At 46.2% G+C, this 18348-nt stretch overlaps 1 protein-coding gene across 3 annotated transcripts in view; it reads right to left on the bottom strand.

Moving 5' to 3' along the window:
* ABCC11 (ATP binding cassette subfamily C member 11) overlaps positions 1–18348 on the bottom strand; it is an 81404-nt gene that overhangs the window by 30769 nt on the left and 32287 nt on the right. For 2 of the 3 annotated variants that reach the window (XM_043898390.1, XM_043898388.1), the window contains 8 exons: positions 17233–17340; positions 12417–12677; positions 10350–10421; positions 7915–8039; positions 5930–6002; positions 3828–4031; positions 1633–1767; positions 1453–1549 (listed from right to left, as the gene is read on the bottom strand). In XM_043898390.1, the coding sequence (XP_043754325.1) occupies positions 1453–1549; positions 1633–1767; positions 3828–4031; positions 5930–6002; positions 7915–8039; positions 10350–10421; positions 12417–12677; positions 17233–17340 (1075 nt within the window). The remainder of the gene's footprint in view (positions 1–1452; positions 1550–1632; positions 1768–3827; positions 4032–5929; positions 6003–7914; positions 8040–10349; positions 10422–12416; positions 12678–17232; positions 17341–18348) is intronic. The other variant, XM_043898391.1, reaches the window with a different exon arrangement.

Consider the following 18348-nt stretch of genomic DNA (forward strand, 5'->3'; position numbering starts at 1 on the left):
GAAAAGAAAAAGGAAACAGTGTGCCTCCCAATCTCCTATATCTCCTTCCTGGTCAGGAAGAGTCCTTGCAAAGCCTTCTGTTCAGGCTGCCACCAGTACCCCACCCAGGTCTAACTCTAACCAGCAGAGTTTGCCAGCCATTCAATAGACCCTGGAGGGCCTGAGGTTCCCAAGGGCTGAATGGGTTGAGAGAGAGAGCGGGAGAGAAGCAAGAAAGCAGTGACCTGGGACCAGAACTGTCATCATGATACTGTACAGCTTCAAGAAGCAAATCACTTAACCTGTCTGTTTCCTCATCTGACAACTGGCAGGCCTACAGATAATTACTAAGATGCTTTGTAGCAATATGCTTCTGAAACAGCTCTTCAAAACAGGTGTGACACCAGCCCAAGCACACACTTGGCCTACAGCAGGGCAGAGAAACATCAGTAGATGTTGTCAACGTTGTCAATGACAACCACAACAGCAGCAACAGGAGACAGCAGTGTGGGGGATACCTATTGTTTCTGCCTGTCGCTCTCCCTTCTTCTAACAGCAACACCACAATTTTCCCAGGAGAAGACAGCCCTCTTTGTGGAATTTTAATCTTGAGGGAAATTAGACTAGGATGGAAAACATCTGAAGCAGGTTTTCTTCAAAAGGATTCTATACCTGTTCCTGCTATTCTAGACTCCAAAGTTACTGAGGTCTGGTACTCCGACTTTTTTTTTTTCAATCTGCCAACACATTATTTTTCTGCCCAAATTGGCTTCTGATCTTTGCAGCTGAAGACTCTATTTGTGACAGATGTGCCAGGCACTGTCCTAACCCTCAGGACCTCTTCTAATCTCCACTATGGTGTTGTAATATAAGCACAATTATCTCCACTTTTGCCAGTGAGGGTTCAGAGAGTTTAACCTGTTTGGCCAAGGTCACACAGCTTTGAGAGCAGTAGACCTGGAATTCTAATTCAGGACCTGTCTTACTTTAAAAATGAAAGTCTTTCTTGTCTGCTACCTTGTCTCAGAAAATAGCAAAATCTTCAATAAGCATACTAAAAGATGTTCAGCTTCACCTTTTGAATGCCCAGGACTGGGACTAATTTATTTCTGACTTTCAGTGGCATTGTTCTCAAAAAATGCATAATGAATTAACGGCCCAGAAATCTTGCAAAGTTTAAATTTGAGTCACTTGAGGTCAAGCCTCATTCTGCCTCTGCACACCCTCAGCTGTTCCCCCAGTACTCACTTTCTGGTTGCTTCAGGCCTCCTGGCCAGCACAGTCCTTACCCCACAGCCCTCCAATACTTGGATCTGTACCCTATATGAGTAATATCTGGCATCCCATTCAGTGAGTGACAAGGCCTGGTCTCACATTCAGGAGGAAACGCCAGAGCCTGTGGGATGCAGACAGGCAGGCAGAGGGTTTCACTCTGCTCCCAGGTGAAAGCACTATTTCATTCAGCACTATTACCAGCATTTTCATTGAGAAGCTCTTCCTGGCAAGCGGTCTGGGCCTGACCTTCCAGCTGTAGCTCCTCTTCTGTCTTTGCGACTCCCTGCAACACACCCTGGGGAGAAAGCACAACCCATGGATGCAGGGAATGGTCCACCCAGTTGGATCAGAAGTGAGGACGGGGTAGGGGAAAATCACCTGTGTGGCTTTCCCGTGCATCTTCTGGATGAGCTGGGCATATCGTCCCCTCTTCTGTATGAGCTCACTGTGAATTCCTTTTTCACAGATTTTTCCATCTTCAAATAAAATGATCTCATCACAAAACTCTAAATACTGAAGAGTCAGAAGAAATAAGATCTTCAATAAGCATACTAAAAGATGCTCAACTTCACTATTCAAAAGGAAAATTTTAAATCCTGAGAAAATATTTTATATCACCAGTTTGCCAAAAACTCAAACACTGGACAATCCCAAGTATTGATAATGACTAGGGGTAAGACACCCTTATGGCATAAAGTGAAGAAGAACTAAAGAGCCTCTTGATGAAAGTGAAAGAAGAGAGTGAAAAGTTGGCTTAAAGCTCAACATTCAGAAAACTAAGACCATGGCATCTGGTCCCATCACTTCATGGCAAATAGATGGGGAAACAGTGGAAACAGTGGCTGACTTTATTTTTCTGGGCTCCAAAATCACTGTGGATGGTGATTACAGTCATGAAATTAAAAGACCCTTACTCCTTGGAAGGGAAGTTATGACCAACCTAGACTGCATATTAAAAAGCAGAGACATTACTTTGCCAACAAAAGTCCGTCTAGTCAAGGCTATGGTTTTCCCAGTAGTCATGTATGGGTGTGAGAGTTGGACTATAAAGAAAGCTGAGCACCAAAAAATTGATGCTTTTGGACTGTGGTGTTGGAGAAGACTCTTGAGAGTCTCTTGGACTGTGAGGAGATCCAACCAGTCCATTCTAAAGGAGATCAGTCCTGGGTGTTCATTGGAGGGACTGATGTTGAAGCTGAAACTCCAATACTTCGGCCACCTGATGTGAAGAGCTGACTCATTTGAAAAGACCCTGATGCTAGGAGGGATTGGGGGCAGGAGGAGAAGGGGACGACAGGATGAGATGGTTGGATGGCATCACTGACTTCAATGGACATGGGTTTGGGTGGATTCCAGGAGTTGGTGATGAACAGGGAGGCCTGGTGTGCTGCGGTTCATGGGGTCGCAAAGAGTCGGACACGACTGAGCTACTGAACTGGACTGAAAGAGACTCTTACAAAACTGGGGGGTGGGGGAGAGCAGTGGGGAGAGGCCTGCATAAGTTGGTACAGCTACTTTGAAAAACAATTTTATAATATCTAGTAAAATTAAAGATTTTTGAAGAATTATGAACCAATAATTCTACTCCTAAAATACTTCCCTAAAAAAAGCCCTCTCAAACACATGCATAGAAACACATGTATAAGAATGTATCAACATACTGAAGCATTTTTTTGTAAAAGTGAAAAATGGGAAACAACCTAAATATCCATCCTGGAGAAGTAAATTCTGGGATATTCAGATATTGTAATACAGTACTAGTAAGAAAGAAATGAAATTCCATGCATCCACATGGAAGATCTTAAAAATGCAATGTTGACTAGAAAAGCAAATTACCTAAGGACACAGAAAGTAAAATATTGATTATAAGTTTTTAAATATTCAAAAGGACACTTGCTCTGTCTGGGTTCATACATATGTTGTAAAAGTGTGAAGACACACACGGGAACAGTGAACAGCCAGTGAGGGGCAGGAAGGAGGGAAGGGGCCATCAACGTTGGACTGTGATGCGTCATCTGGGAGGCAGTTACATGGGCTTTCTCTAGGTTATTTTCTAACCCGTTTTTATGTCTTACATATTTTATACCAAAAATACTAAAGCCAAAATAGGACAAGGATAAATAATAACAGGGTCTGGCTAGGGAAAATGACCCATGAGAGACAGCACCCAGCACGGCCAGTGCACTTAACGGAAGAACGTGCGACTTGGCGAATTCTTCTCTGAGGGCGTTTCCTGTAACTTCAAAAGCAGGGGCCCGCCCACACAACTTTGAAGATAAAGGAGCCCTTAAAATTTAGTTTCAAAATAACAGTTTAAAAAAAAATTCTGTAAAGCAATTATCCTTCAATAAAAAACAATCTTAAAAAATCTAGTTTCAATATTTACCAACTTATCTTCTCCACATGGAAAGCAGAGAACATCAAGTTCTTTGCAATCCTCTCTGACTTTGGGGTCTGTCTGAGATACGAAGGGGTATCTGCTGGGAGGCTGTTATTGATCATGCTGCGATGGCAGGGGCTTGAAGAGCTACATTATCTGTCAATCATGGCCAGAGCCCTGGAAGGGTGGTCACCTGCAGCTGGTGGGTCACCAGGATGACGGTCTTCCTCCTGAGCACCTTCTTAAAGCACTCCTCAAAGATATGCTTCCCCACATGGGCGTCCACGGCCGAGAGTGGGTCGTCCAGCAGGTAGAGTTCACGGTCAGAGTAGATGGCACGGGCCAGGCTGATCCTCTGCTTCTGCCCCCCTGAGAGGTTGAGGCCCCGCTCCCCAATCTGTGGACAGGCAGCCAAAGGCACTGTGTCTGGAGGGTGATTCAGCCAACTGTGCCCCCACCAGCCAGGTGGGCAGGTGGACAGACTAACCCCCCTCGGTGCACACTCCTGGACCCTAATAATTTGACACCCCTGGCACTCAAAATATTTTTCACAATCTCGACTTCCCAGTGGTTAACGGTCCACCTGCCAACACAGGGGACGTGAGTTCGATCCCCAGTCCGGAAAGCTTCCACGTGCCACCAGGCAACTAAACCCATGTGCCGCAATTACTGAACCTATGTTCTAGAGCCCGCATGCTGCAACTATTGAAGTCTGGAAGCCCTTAGAGCCTGTGTTCAGTGACAAAAGAAGCCAGCACAATGAGAAGCCCAAGCACTGCAATTAGAGAGTAGCCCCTGCTCTCTGCCACTAGAGAGAGCTTGGGTGCAGCAATGAAGACCCAGCACAAACAAAAATTTAAGTAAAAAGAAAATAAAAATATTTTTCACAATATGCCTAGTAAGGGAGGATAAAACTGATGTTCAGTTAACTGAAATTTGCCATTCATGATAAGATATATTTTTTCTAAATTGGTTGGCTTGTCAGGAAGCAAATTAAACTTTTAACAGTTTAGCTCATAAAAATAAATCGCTTATTCCCAAGAAACAGCACCTCCTTACATCTTACAATGGCTTTAAATTCCTGTTGGCTGCACATGTCAACTGGTGGGCTCACTGGCCTGGGTTAGGGGTACTGCCCAAGACCAAGACTGTATTGTAGCTGAGGTGGTAGGCGGGCTTGTCATGTCAGGAGTCGAGGGTGCCAACCAGAATCACTGGGTGGTTGGTCTGGAGTCCCCTAGCAGGCTAGTACTTCAGGCAGGGGCTGGCTGGCCCATCCCTACGTCAGGTCCTGAGGACGTGACAGCCAGGGTCTAAGTTCTATCCCTGCTGGACCCTGAACCCTGGTGACATTGTAGAGGAGAAGCAAAGTTTAAAGAGCAGTGGGGTGACCTCTTGCCTCTGCTCTGCCTCCAGTTCACATGTGACCGGAGATAAGGGGCTTGGCCTGGGCGAAGCTCAGTTTCCTTACTCACTCAGCAGGCTTAAATGTCTACTGTGTTCCTCTAATGACAGCCTAACACTTACCCTATGCCAAGCACTATTCAAAGCAAGTATATATCAACTCACCTAAACCCCAAATCATCCTGATGAGGTCAGAACTATTACTGATGTATTTTACAGACCAGAGCTGGTTCTTCCTACTGAAGGGGAGACCCTGAACTAAACAGCCAAGCTCTCTGCCCTCCAGGGTACATTGCTGATCATTAAAGGAAGGATAATAAAAGAACTGACCTCATAAGTTATCTGAGGCTCACCTAATATATTAGCGTTGCCAGAACAGTACCTTGAATGGAGTGAGTGCTCAGTCAACTGAGCTATTATCAGATAATAAAATCAAGGCAACCATACTGCTTTTATCTTACAAAGGTCTCATGTAGAGTAAAGGTGGCTACTGACGTCAAAGACGGAGAATTATCGGGAACACCTAGCAGTCAGAACTGGCATTGCCACAGCGGGGCCACAGCTGCCATCCCCACCGTTAAAGGAAGCACTCTAGAGAGGGGCCAGGGTGGTGGGAGGGGCAAAGGTGGATGACGGGGGCTTCTCATCCTCACAGGGTCTCTGCTCTTGATTCAGAAGAAGTCTGAGATCAACTCCCATTCTGGTGGGGCAAGGTAGCCTGTTTGTCAGCTCCGAAGGTCAGCTGAGCCCCAACTTCCTTCCCTTGGCAGGGAAGGCTCTGAGGCTGCAGGACCAGCTCCGGTGGCTTTGGGGAGGCAGGCTGGGGACCCCAGAACACCATGACAAAGGCAGCATCACAACAGAGCTGGGGTGCCCTCGGCTCCCGCTCACCTCCGTCATGTCTCCGAAGGGTAGGATCTCCAGGTCGTGGGTCAGGGAACAGCAGTGGAGCACCTGGAGATACCTGCGGAGGACAGGGAGCTAAGGGACAGGCGGCCGGCCGCAGGCCCTCCAGCCTTCTCGAGTTTGGGATGGAAGGTCCTGCAATCCATGCTGAAAAGTTGGGCCTTGATCCTGCAATTAATGGTAAATCACAGGAGGCCTTTTTTGTTTCCTTCACTTTTTTTTTTTTTAAATCCAGCAGGGGCACTTGGTAAATGTTTGAACAGAACAAAAAGAAGGAAAGGTGAAGAGTGAGTCTCCCTCGCATCATTGACCCTCGGCTGCTTTCCTCTGAAGCAGTCACTAATAGAGTTTCCTCTGTATGTACTCAGAAATAATCTAGTGATGTATGTGTATGTGCTGTAGACATAGGTTTATATTGTTTTAATGGCACTGCAGTAATCCAGTTTAGGGTAGCAGCATGCACTGTTTAACCAGTGCGCTAATGCTGGACATTTGGGTTGTGGCTAGTTTTTGGCTATCCTGAATAATTCGATGCGAACATTCTTGTACACGGATCTTGGCATTCATGGGTGACGCTATATGCATTAACTATCTAGCAGTGAATTTTCAGAGTCAAAAGATAGTGTGTTTTTATTTTTGACAAACTGCTCTATGAGTCATGTCAGTCTGAAGGCCCAGCAATGACAGGATGAGACTGGGCTTTTAGGACGGCTGCCCTGGAGGAAGAGCACAGAGTTGAACAGTGTGGGAGAAGGCTGGAGACAGGGAGCCAAGAGCGGGGCAGTGGGCACCGTTCAAGCAGGAGGTCATAGACCAGAGCTGGCAGTGGAGGTGGAGAGGGGAAATATTATACCAGAGCTATTTAGGAGGCTGAGTCTTCCAGGGTTGCTGACCAATGAGATGTGGAAGGAGGAGGTGGTTCTCCGAGGAGGCAGGGTTGGGCTCCTGGGGTGCACAGTTCAGTGATGCCATTAAGCCTAATTGGGAATTTGGGAGGAAAAGCAGGTGGGGTGGGGGCTGGGCGCATTGGACCTGATGTTGAGGAGCTCACAGGACAACTGGCTGGAGATGGCTGTTTTATACACCCACGTATCTGTGCATTTCAGCAAGGTTACAACAGGCAGATTGCAAAATCAGGCAAAGAGTCAAAAGGGGCCAGAGTCCACCAGAGTTGGAAGCACAGCTGCAGCAATCAGAGCAGTTTTCCTGGCTCCTCCACTGACCAGACCTTGCTCATGATTTCCAAGCGCATGTCTCAAGCAGGTCCACCCAGGACTCCGGAGGGAGAGGCTGCAAAGGGCAAGGAGGGTGAGGGCCGAGGTGGGCGGCCCACCTGGCTGGGAATCCAAACTCCTTCCTCTTCTGGTGCACATCACCCAGGTGTTTCAGCTCTTGACTTTTCCTTCTTAGGTCAGGAATTAATTAACACAAACAAAGTTTCAAAGGAACACTTTTGGAAGGGGAGGGTTATTTTGAGCCCAAGGAGCATAATAGTTAAGTTTGGGGGCACTAGTGGCAAAGGACCCGCCTGCCATTGCAGGAGGTGTGAGACACAGGTTCGATTCCTGGGTTGAGAAGACTCCCCAGAGAAGGGCACAGCAATCCATTCGTATTCTTGCCTGGAGAATCCCATGGACAGAGGAGCCTGGTGGGCTACAGTCCATAGGGTCACACAGAGTAGGACACGACTGAAGCGACTTAGCTTGAAGTTTCTGAAAGCAACTGGGTTCAGATTCTGACTCTACCATATCCTAGCAGCTCAACAACTTTGGGCAAATTATTCAGTCTCTTGGGGGCCTCAGCTGATTTGCTAGAAAATGGATATGATGAGAATCTTTCCTTCCCAGTGAGAAGGAAATACAGTGATGCATGTAAGTGAGTACATAGCAAGTCATTATTAGCAGCAAGAGGCCCCTCTCCAAACCAGCCCCACACCCCCACGCCCCGCCCTGCACCTCCCAGAAGCTCACCAGGCCTCGTCGTATTGGCTTCCCATGAGGATGTTCTCCCGGACACTCCCCTCGATGATCCAGGCCTGCTGGGGGACATAGGCCAGGCTTCCGTGCACCCCCACTGAACCCTCCAGCAAGTGCATCTGTGGCAGAGTGAGTCTAGCCTCAGGACCGTGGCAGCCGGGGAACAGAGCCCCCTCAGCTCCGCAGCCACGGTGCCCAGGGCTCCACTGTGCTCCAGGGGCCTGCGGGCTCTCCTGTGTAAATGAACTCTTGGCAGGATCCTGCCAGGCCCACTGGTGAAGGCCCTGAGAACATGGGCAGTAGTTGGGGAAAGCCAGATCTCTTCCTACTGTGACTGAAGGCAAGGTTCGCACTGAAGTCACTCATACTTTTTTCTCTTATTTCCCCAGCCCCAATCCCTAGCAAGCAGTGCCTCCCTGCTCTTTGCTATGAGATGGAAAGCTCCAGGCCACCTCTGTCCATCCCTGAGTATCACAGAATTATTACTGATTTGTGGGTGGGATAATGTCATCATGGTTAGATGAGGAAATGCCTTTACTTTTTGGACATCGTGGTGAAGCATTAGTGGGGAAAGTGTCATAATCATTGTAATTTAAAATAGGTCTACCAAAAAATAAACAAATAATGGTTCTACAAAGTATATTTCTACATAGATGTGGCAAATATACAAATGCTATCAACTCCTGAATCTCAGTTGTGGGTATACGGATCTTTACCGTAGTGTTCTTTCTGCTTTTCTGCAGGGTAGATTTAAAAGCACACATTTAAAAAGAATCAAGGCCACAACCCTCTTGCCCATGACCCCAGCAGAGGACCTCATGATCCTATGCTTCTTTCTCTTCTTATCCTGTGCTCCCTACTTCTGAATTGAAGACAGGCTTTAATAAGAACTAAACGTTTAAATGACATCGTTTTGTTTTCCTTTATGGGAAGCTAAGTGATTGGTTCATTCGGAGCGACAAGCACCCGGCCACGTAGAAAGGTGGCCCTGAATGGAAGCTGCCGGGAAACGTAGCTGTGATGAGAAGCTAAGCTCTGACATCAGCTGGACTGGTGTCCTCCCTGGCTGCATCCCTCACCTTCTGGCAGCTGTGGGCAAGTCACCTCTCTCAGCCTCATTTACTCATCTGTAAACTGACCTCAATGTCTGTGCCTTCCTCGTGGAGTTGTTTTTGGGTTGGGGGCCAAGGGAGAAAATGGGAAGCTCTGAACACAAGGCCTGACATTCAAGTACCATTCAAACCACTTTTATTAAAAAAAAAAAAAATGGGGACTTTCCTGGTGGCCCAGTGGTTAAGAATCCCTTGCAATGTAAGGGATGTGGGTTCGATCCCTGGTCAGGGAACCAAGATTCTACATGCGTGGGAGCAACTAAACCCTCACACCATAACTAGAGAATCTGTGAGCCACAATGAAAGATTCCACTTAATGCAACAAAGACGCCTCGTGCGGTAACTAAGACACAACACAGTCAAATATATAAATGAATGAATGAATTTTTTTTTAAATGGAAGTTTTCTTCTCCTTAGTTGTAAGAAGTTGGGAAAAGAAGTTGTATCACCTGTGTTGCACACAAAAAAATGAGCCATCAGATGGATTTATTAAGAGAGAATTGCTATTGACAAGGTGACTACTTTCCTAGGAGGTGATGAGTTTGTCCATGTGCTTTCAGGAGGAGGAGCTAAGGAAGGAGGGATACCAGTTAGTTCTCCCAACGATGTGGGAAGGAGGACAATGGACAAAGTTGGGAGGGGGTAGGAGAGAAGCCCTAGGCCACAGTGAGGCTGAGGCTGAGTGTGGAAGGGCTGGAGAGATCCCCCGTGGGAAGGGGGCCATAGACACACACCAGGTGTTACGGCTGGTTTTGTTGTTCACTAGGAGGTGTGCAACATGACCTCAGTGTTTGGGGGGGAAGGGGTGGGTCTTGTTGGAAACTGGAAAAGTGGGCTAAGTCACATGCCTGCAGAGCTGCAGATGAAGCAGACCTCAAGAATGTCCCAAGGCAATGAGATTAGATGGTTCAGATTTCAAGGGCCTGATGCTGTCTCCTTAGGGACACGTGTCCCACTCTGAGTTTAGCTTCATGAGATGATTTGTGTTATCATATTAAGCATCGAGATGCCCTGTATCATCACCTTGGTAGCTGCTTGATTACAGCAAAGGGCGGGGAAAGCACAGAGAACAGATGAGGATAACTCTCCAGGTATCCTAAGAAGAGGTTCTCCCAGTTGGAAGGTGAAATGGAAGCACATTCATAACTCACCTCCCCCACGGCACATGCTCAACTGTTTTGAATTTGTAAAAATTCTATTGGCTTAGACCCCTTTGTGGGAAAGAAGTGGTGGTGTGACTTGCTGGGGGAACTGGAACCTGGGAGTTCCTGGCCCTCGGCGGGGCGGGGGTGCATGCATGGGCCACAAGACACTCACCTGCCCCAGGATGGCTGACAGCAGGCTGCTCTTGCCACTTCCCGTGTTGCCACAGACCCCTAGCATGGTGCCCTGCAAAGCCAAGGAGGACAGACAGGTGTGAGGACAGACAGGCGTTGGGACAGGTGACTTGCCCAGGACAGGTCTATTGTCTTTTATGCAAAATGACAAACAGAAAACAGCTACATGCACTCCAAGGCCCCTCAAAGCTCAAGAGGAGCTGAGAGGCCAGTGTACACAGGTGGGATGGAGCAACCTCAGAGGAAGGAAACTGCATGAGGGTGGCAGAAAGGAATTAATGCATAGATGGTCCTGTCAGACACGAAACCCAAACTCCAGATCTACATCTATTTCACTCTATGATCCTGGGCAAGTCACTTAGACTCTCTATGCCTCAGTTTCCTCATCAGCCATTTTGGCGTATATCCCTTCATTCATTCATTCATCCATCAAATAGTCATGTGCGTTTCTTCTGTGTACCAAGCACTGAAGAAAAGAACTCTCATTAAGTTTACAACTAGTGGGAAGAGAACAACCATGAAATAAATAACAAAACAAAGAAAACAGATGGTGGTAAGTGGTATAAATTAAATAAATTGGCTACCAGGACAGACAGCTGGAGGTTAAAGCAGTGTTAGACGGGCTGGCCAGGGAAGGCGTCATAAGAGCATGTGTCATTGCAGCTGAGACCTGAATGACAAGAAGGAGTGAGAGAGAAGACCTGAAGGTTTCACACCATGGGAACGTGAGGGGCAAAGGTCCTGAGACAGGAACAAGGCGACTGACAAAAAGCGGCGAGAGGGCTGCTGTGGAGGGAACGAATGAGAGACAAGGTTGGCGACATGGGCAGGTGCTCAGAGAAACCTGGACTCCCTCCTAAGCGCAGTGGAAAGTCACTGAAGGACTTAACCGGAAGAGTGGCTTGAATTGGTTTGTTTTAGAAGGCTCCCTCTGTCCACCATGTGGGATGGACTGTAAGAGGGCAAAAGGGGAAGCAGAGAGGCGACTGAGGAGGCTCTGAGAGGAGCTGGGCATGGCATACTGGTGGCTGGGGCGAGGGCAGTGGCGGGGGGGGGCGGCTGTGGTGAGATGAGTCTGGTCCAGGAGAGATGCTGATGGAGAGCTTCCAGGCCTCGCTGATGGAGACTGGATGGGTGGGAGGAAAGGAAAGGAATCAAGTTTGATTTCTAGGACCTTAACCACTGGAAAGATGGTGATGCCACCTCCAGAGATGGAGAAGACCTGGAAAATGGGTCAGAGAGGGTGAAAACCAAGTTCTTTTTTGGTCTTGTTTGTTTGAAATATCTGCTAGGCATTGAACAGGAGGTAATAAACAGAGAGTTAAGTCTGGATCTCAGAGGAAACTTCAAGGCTAGAGATAATAACACCATAGAGGTGGAACCTAGAGCCGTGGGACTGCAGGTGACCACCAAGGGGGAAAATATAACACTAATATTAGATATTAATGTTTATTATTACTAGATGTCAATATTGATTACTATTAGATATTTGTATCTATTTTAGATATATCAATAGATATAGATCAATGTCTATATTCTATATCTATGATTATTAGATATTAATATCTGTTATACTTTAACAGATATAAATAGATAATAGAGAAGAGATTTGGACAGAGCAACTGTTGCAAATATTAGTCAGAGAAGCAGCCAAGTGATGTCAGTTCACAGAATAACCAAATTGAAAGATACAGCACAGTGCTTGGCGCACACTAGGAATTTAATAAACGTTAGTTTAGTCTTCTTCCTTTATCCTTGGTCCCCCCAAAGACCAGTGAACATACAGCTTGCTATTCTAGGTCATGCTATTACAAAACAGTTTAGATGATCATCTGATCTACACTTAAGTGTGAAAGACTTCCTATTTGTCCTCCATGGAAATTTTCTCTCATCTCTTTGTCTTTCTATGGAAATGTTCTATTTTAAAGGGAGATCTTGGAGAGTGCAGTTTTTAGCCAAGGAAATGGCGGTGCGTGAGGCCAGTCTCCCAGTCTTGGGCCCTAAGCGTCTGGCCGCCAGCCCGCCTGCATGGACCAGAGGAGGCTACCTTTGACAACACCAGGTTTATCTTATGCAACTCTGGGCCCCGGGTGTCCCCTTGGTCCTCTGGCTCAAGGCCACCCAGAGGTGGCTGAGCTCTGGTCATCCCCTCGGGAGTGTATCTGTTCTTCTCCAGCTCCAAGGCTCCATTGACGATCCCAGGGCAAGTCTTTCTCCATGACAATGTGGCCTCCTCTAAAACCACTGGTTTGCTGGGGTCTTCCAATGCCTTAACATATATGACAGGGCTCTCTTGGAGGAAAAATTTCTGTACCGGAAAAAAAAAACAAGGAAAGGAAGCGGGGAGGGATTTAGTTCTTTAGTCCAGTAGGAACACGTACCCGTTTTACTGGCTTGCCAACTGGTCTGATTTATGAACTTTTAATAAACCGAGAAGTCTGAAGAACCACCATCAATTAGAAAAGGCTAGTTTTTGCTGGTGAAAATTCCACATCAGGGTTTTCCAAGTCTCAGACTACTGAACCGTTCTTTCACATCTGTATCCTTCCTGTACAAGGAGTTCTTTTCCATTTTAATTTACATTAACTAGTGGCATAACCTACATTAGCCTTGTCGTAAGTGGTAAGAGCTGTTGAAACATAATACTGATATGTGGTTTTTCTCATTAACTTTCATTTCTAAGTATTAAAAGTAAAAAGGTGTGTCCAGGCATGACTCTGCGCAAAATGCTGTTTGGGTCATATATTTCAAAATGTATTGGCAGGTCACTTTTCTCCACACCTCCATCTCACTGTCTGCAAGAAATAGGAGTTGAACTGCAAGAATTCTAGCACCAAAAAAAGGTGGGTGGGAAGTATGATCTCACTGATCAAATTACATTTGCATTTCTCCACCGGGACATACTCAGAAAGAGATCTAGAAAGACACTTGCGGATGTTTTGGACAATTGATTTTATCTCTCGGTAGTAAATGCTGAGCAATCTTTATTCTCTGTATCTTTTTGCCTTGTCTGAACCTTTGCAATGAGTATATAGCATTTCACAAAAACACAACAAAAAGCTATTTTCAGAAGAATAAAAGAAATAATGCCACATGTAGCAATATGGATGGACCTAGAGATTATCATACTAAGTGAAATAAATTCAGAATCTAAAAAAAAAAAGATACAAATGAATTTTATTTACAAAACAGAAACAGACTCACAGACTTGGAAAACAGATGTATCGTCACCAAAGGAGAAAGGTAGAGGGAGGGATAAATTAGGAGTTTGGAATTAACACATACATACTACTCTATTTAAAATAGATAATCAACAAGGACTTATTGTATAGCGCAGGGAACTCTACTCAATATTCTGTAATAACCTATACAGGAAAATAATTTGAAAAAGAATGTGTGTGTGTGTGTGTGTGTGTGTATATATATATATACATATATATATATATATATATATATCACTTTGCTGTATCCATGAAACCAATACAACATTGTAAATCAACTATACTCTAACATAAAATAAAATTTAGAAAAAGAGAGGTAGTTTGTTTATTTTTTAAAATTGAACCCCGGGTACATTGAAATGAATTAACTATAATATTAGGGTCAAGGTATATAGTCATCAGCAGGAGCTGCATGGCCCACTTTATTTCATTTAGCTAGTTGGGCATTTACTTGTTTAGCAATTTTTTAATAACACACTGAATATCTGTGAGCCCACCAGCGGACCCAGAAGCCATGACTTTTACCGATCAGTGGGGTCCTTCCCCATCTCATCCCCCTCTTGGTGGGACAAAGCAACCCCCTCTTTCCAAGCCCTCCCCTTGGGCAACCACTATTCCCAGATTTGTGGTTTTCATTCCCTTGCTTAAAAAAACAAAAAAGGAGTACACTGCCTTAATGTATCAGTGTAACAAGCATGCGTCTGGACACAAATCGACGCCAACAAACTGGGTTCTGGGGTGACCCCCAAGCAAATTCTCAATCTGTAACCTTAGTGATGCCATTCAGTGACTTTTCACTCTTTTTTTTTTTTTTTTTAAATAACCAGTGCAAAGGAAAACGTGGTCTGGAGTGCTGCCCACCGCGGGGCCTTGTCCAGAGCCCCAGTGTGCAGCCTTGGCAGGACCCAGCACCAGCTGGCCTACCTGTGGCCACTGCATGGAGGCAGCCTTCCTGAGGGCCTGCAGCCTTCTTCTCCCTGCCCCACCCCCAAGGTGACTCCTCAGTACAGCCCTGAGGGGAACAGAGGAGAAGGAAACAATCTGGCCTTAGAGATCTCTCCTGCCCCTTGCAGCCTGAGGATCTCAAAGACAAATACCCATGCATCAGATGGAAAACACAGGTGACTGAAAAGAGGTCTGGAAGTGAAGGGACTTGGAGGGTTAGTACCTGTCCAGCATAATAGCCCCAGCCCCTTGAGGCCTTGAGGAAGTACAGCCCAGGGTCTGAGATCTTTGCCCTCTTGCTGGTGTTCAGTCGCTCAGTCGTGTCTGACTCTTTGCGGCCCCGTGGACTGCAGCATCCAGGCTTCCCTGTCCTTCACCATCTCCTGGAATTCGCTCAGACTTATGTTCATTGAGTCAGTGATGCCATCCAACTGTCTCAACCCTAACCCTAACCCTGTCGTCCCCTTCTCCTCCTGCCCTCAGTCTTTCCCAGCATCACAGTCTTTGCCAATGAGCTGGCTCTTCACATCAGGTAGATAAAGTACTGGAGCTTCAGCTTCAGCATCAGTCCTTCTAATGAATATTCAGGGTTGATTTCCTTTAGGATTCACTGGTTTGATCTCCTTGCAGTCCAAGGGATTCTCAAGAGTCTTCTCCAGCACTACAATTTGAAAGCATCAGTTCTTCGGTGCTCAGCCTTCTTTGTGTCCAGTTCTCACATTCGTACATGGCTACTGGAAAAACCGTAGCTTTGCCCTGACCCTCCCCTTCCAGCCTCCTCCTCTCCTCCTGCATCCATCCCACCCCCTTCCCTTCCCTGTAGCTGTCTCCTTGGTCATCCCTTCTGCCAGCATCCCTACCCACCTTTCTGAGCCCAGGCTGTAGCCTCCTCATCTCCTGCAGGTAGAAACAGGCATGGAAGGGGAGGGCAGAAGAACTAGGGCAGGAGAACTCCTCCAGAGAGGAGGAGGAGGCAGTTGAGGCCCCAACAACTGAAGCTGAGAAGTTAGGGAGCTCCTCAGGCTGTTGATAAGTCAAGAACTGGTGTTACTCAGACAAGCCAAGTTCGTTCCAGCCTCAGGGCTTTTGTACTTGCTGTCCTCTCTGCTTCGTCATTATCACTCAACTCAAACCTCTCCTTGGGAGGGATACGTCCCTGACCACTGTGGCCCCAGCCTTCCCCAGCATGCACCCCAGAACATCACTCTGCTTTATGGGCACCACAGCCCTTCACATGAGCTAATGTTATCTTCTCTGATGGTTAATTCACTTGCACATCACCTGTTTCCAATACCAGATTACATTACAGGAAAGACCTGACTCCATATGGGATCTGCTTTTTTTACTGTAACCTTTCACTTCACATTGCTTTTATCCACTAAAAGGATACTGCTTGTACATAATGGCCTGCCTCAGGGAACCCTGCCCTTCTGCTGGAATGTTAAACCAGAATGCCTTTGTTCAGGACCCCGTCCACTTGTGGATGGCTACAGGAAGGAAAAAATTAACACATCTTCTCCGCAAGGCTAGCCATGCCAGGAGATATTTGTAAAGCCAATGGTCCTTTTTACTTCCTCACCTCCCCCTATCTCTGTTCTATAAAAGAACCTGGCATCCAGACCCCAATAGGATGGTTATTTTGAGACATTATTCTGACATCTTCTCAGTCTCCCAACTTTCCAAGTAAAGTTGTATCCCTTGCCTCAACACCTCGTCACTTGATTAATTGACCTGTCATATGGTGAGTGGAGTGAGCCTGGACTCGGTAACAATTATAACCCTCTGAGAGCAGGAACCATACTGGTCGTCCTCACTGTGGTGTTCTCCTTGCCTAGTGTTCATTAATTTTTTTTTTTCTTTTTTCCTTTAAGCCATATTGTGTGACTTGTAGGATCTAAGTTCCCTGCCAGGGATTGACTCAGAGCAACAGCAGTGAAAGTGTAGAGTCTTAACCACTGGACTGCCAGGAAACTTCTTGGCAATTTTTTTTTTAATAAATGTATGAGTGAATGGATGATATAGATTGGGGACTGCACACATTTAAGAGACAGGACTATAAAATGCTTTTAGAAATTGGTTTAGAGTTTTTCTTCGATGCCTACAGGGACACGACCAGAAATGTAAAGAAGTGAAGTAAACCACTGCCGAGATGATGGATGGAAAGTAAGGCCCAGGCCTGGAGGTGTGCTATGGCATGGTGGAGGCTGCAAACTCCACCTGAATTCCCTGACTAAATGAGGGGCAGCTATCACCTCAGCTAGAGCTGCTGTGGCCACAGAATAATGTGGGTCCGCTATTGCCAGATCTTCCGATTATTCAAGAAAATCCAGAGGTCTGAGTTTTTAATATACAATTTCCGGTTTTTTAAATGCCAGCAAAAGATACAATTTTTAAAAAACCAAAACCATCGTGGTAACTCTACCCACACCTGAGCAGGGTCTGCAGGTCACCTGTCTGAGATGTGGTTTGGATCTATGTCCTAGAACGTCCCTGGGGCCTGGGAAACTAGCCTGACTCATCTGTCTTCCCAGCCCCACACCAGCCCAGGGAACAGGAGGTCACTGAGTTAGATGGTCCCTCTCCATCTTGGCTGGACTCTGCCTGGCCTGGGGTCACACTCAGGAGGAACGTCATGGGGCTGAAGGCAAATGAGAACATGGAGTAACGGGTTGTATGGTCAGACCTCTGACCACTCACCTTGAACCTGTCCGCGGCAGACCTGGCGTTTGTGAGGCCTTTGACGGCAAAGGGTGCTAAGAACACTGACAGCTTCATGGGACTCAAGGTGGCCACAGTGGTGAAGGCCTGGATGAGGCAGAGAGGAGGTGGTGAGTGTCTCAACCTTGTCCTGCTCCCCCATCCCAAGACCCCATCCCGGAGCCTCAAGCTGCAAAGCCAGACCTGCAGCTTCCAGCAAGCAGGTCCTTCATGTGGTATTTCGGGAAGACGAGGAAAAGCGGGAAAGAGCATTCATCCTAAAGTCACTGAGTGAAGGCCTGGCTGCATTTATAGCTTAGCTACTGGATAATTCCTTAACTCAGACAAGTCACTCCCACCACAGTTTCCCCATTGGCAAAATGCCCCAAACCCTAACGGTGGTACAGGAATAGTTGGGAAGCACTGAAAAATTACCCGGACAGCTACCAGTGACATAGCTTTGAACTATTACTGTTGTTAAAAGGGATTAATCTCCAAAATATACAAACAGCTCATGCAGCTCAATAAAAGAAAAAAAATCAAAAAATAGGCAGAAGATCTAAACAGACATTTCTCCAAAGAACACAGATAGATGACCAAAAAAAAAAAAAAGAAAGAAAAGAAAAGATGTTCAACACCATTAATTATTAGAGAAATGCACATCAAAACTACAATGAGGTATCACCTCACACTGGTCACAGTGGCCATAATCAAAAAATCTACAAACAATAAATGCTGGAGAGGGTGTGGAGAAGAGGGAACCCTCTTGCAGTGTTGGTTGGAAACACAATTTATACAGCCACCATGGAGAAAAGCATGGAGATGCCTTAAAAAAAAAACTAAGAATAAAACTACCATATGACCCAGCAATCCTACTACTAGGCACATACCCTGAGGAAACCAAAATTGAAAAAGACATATGTAACCCAATGTTCATTGCAGCTCTATTTATAATAGCTAGGACATGGAAGCAACCTAGATGTCCATGAACAGATGAATGGATAAAGAAGCTGTGGTCCATATTTACAATGGAATGTTACTTAGCCATGAAAAAAAAAAAACACATTTGAGAGTCAGTCCTAATGAGGTGAATGAACCTAGAACCTAGTATACAGA

Source organism: Cervus elaphus, chromosome 4 (genome assembly GCF_910594005.1).
Source record: "Cervus elaphus chromosome 4, mCerEla1.1, whole genome shotgun sequence".
Classification (NCBI taxonomy): Eukaryota; Metazoa; Chordata; class Mammalia; order Artiodactyla; family Cervidae; genus Cervus; species Cervus elaphus.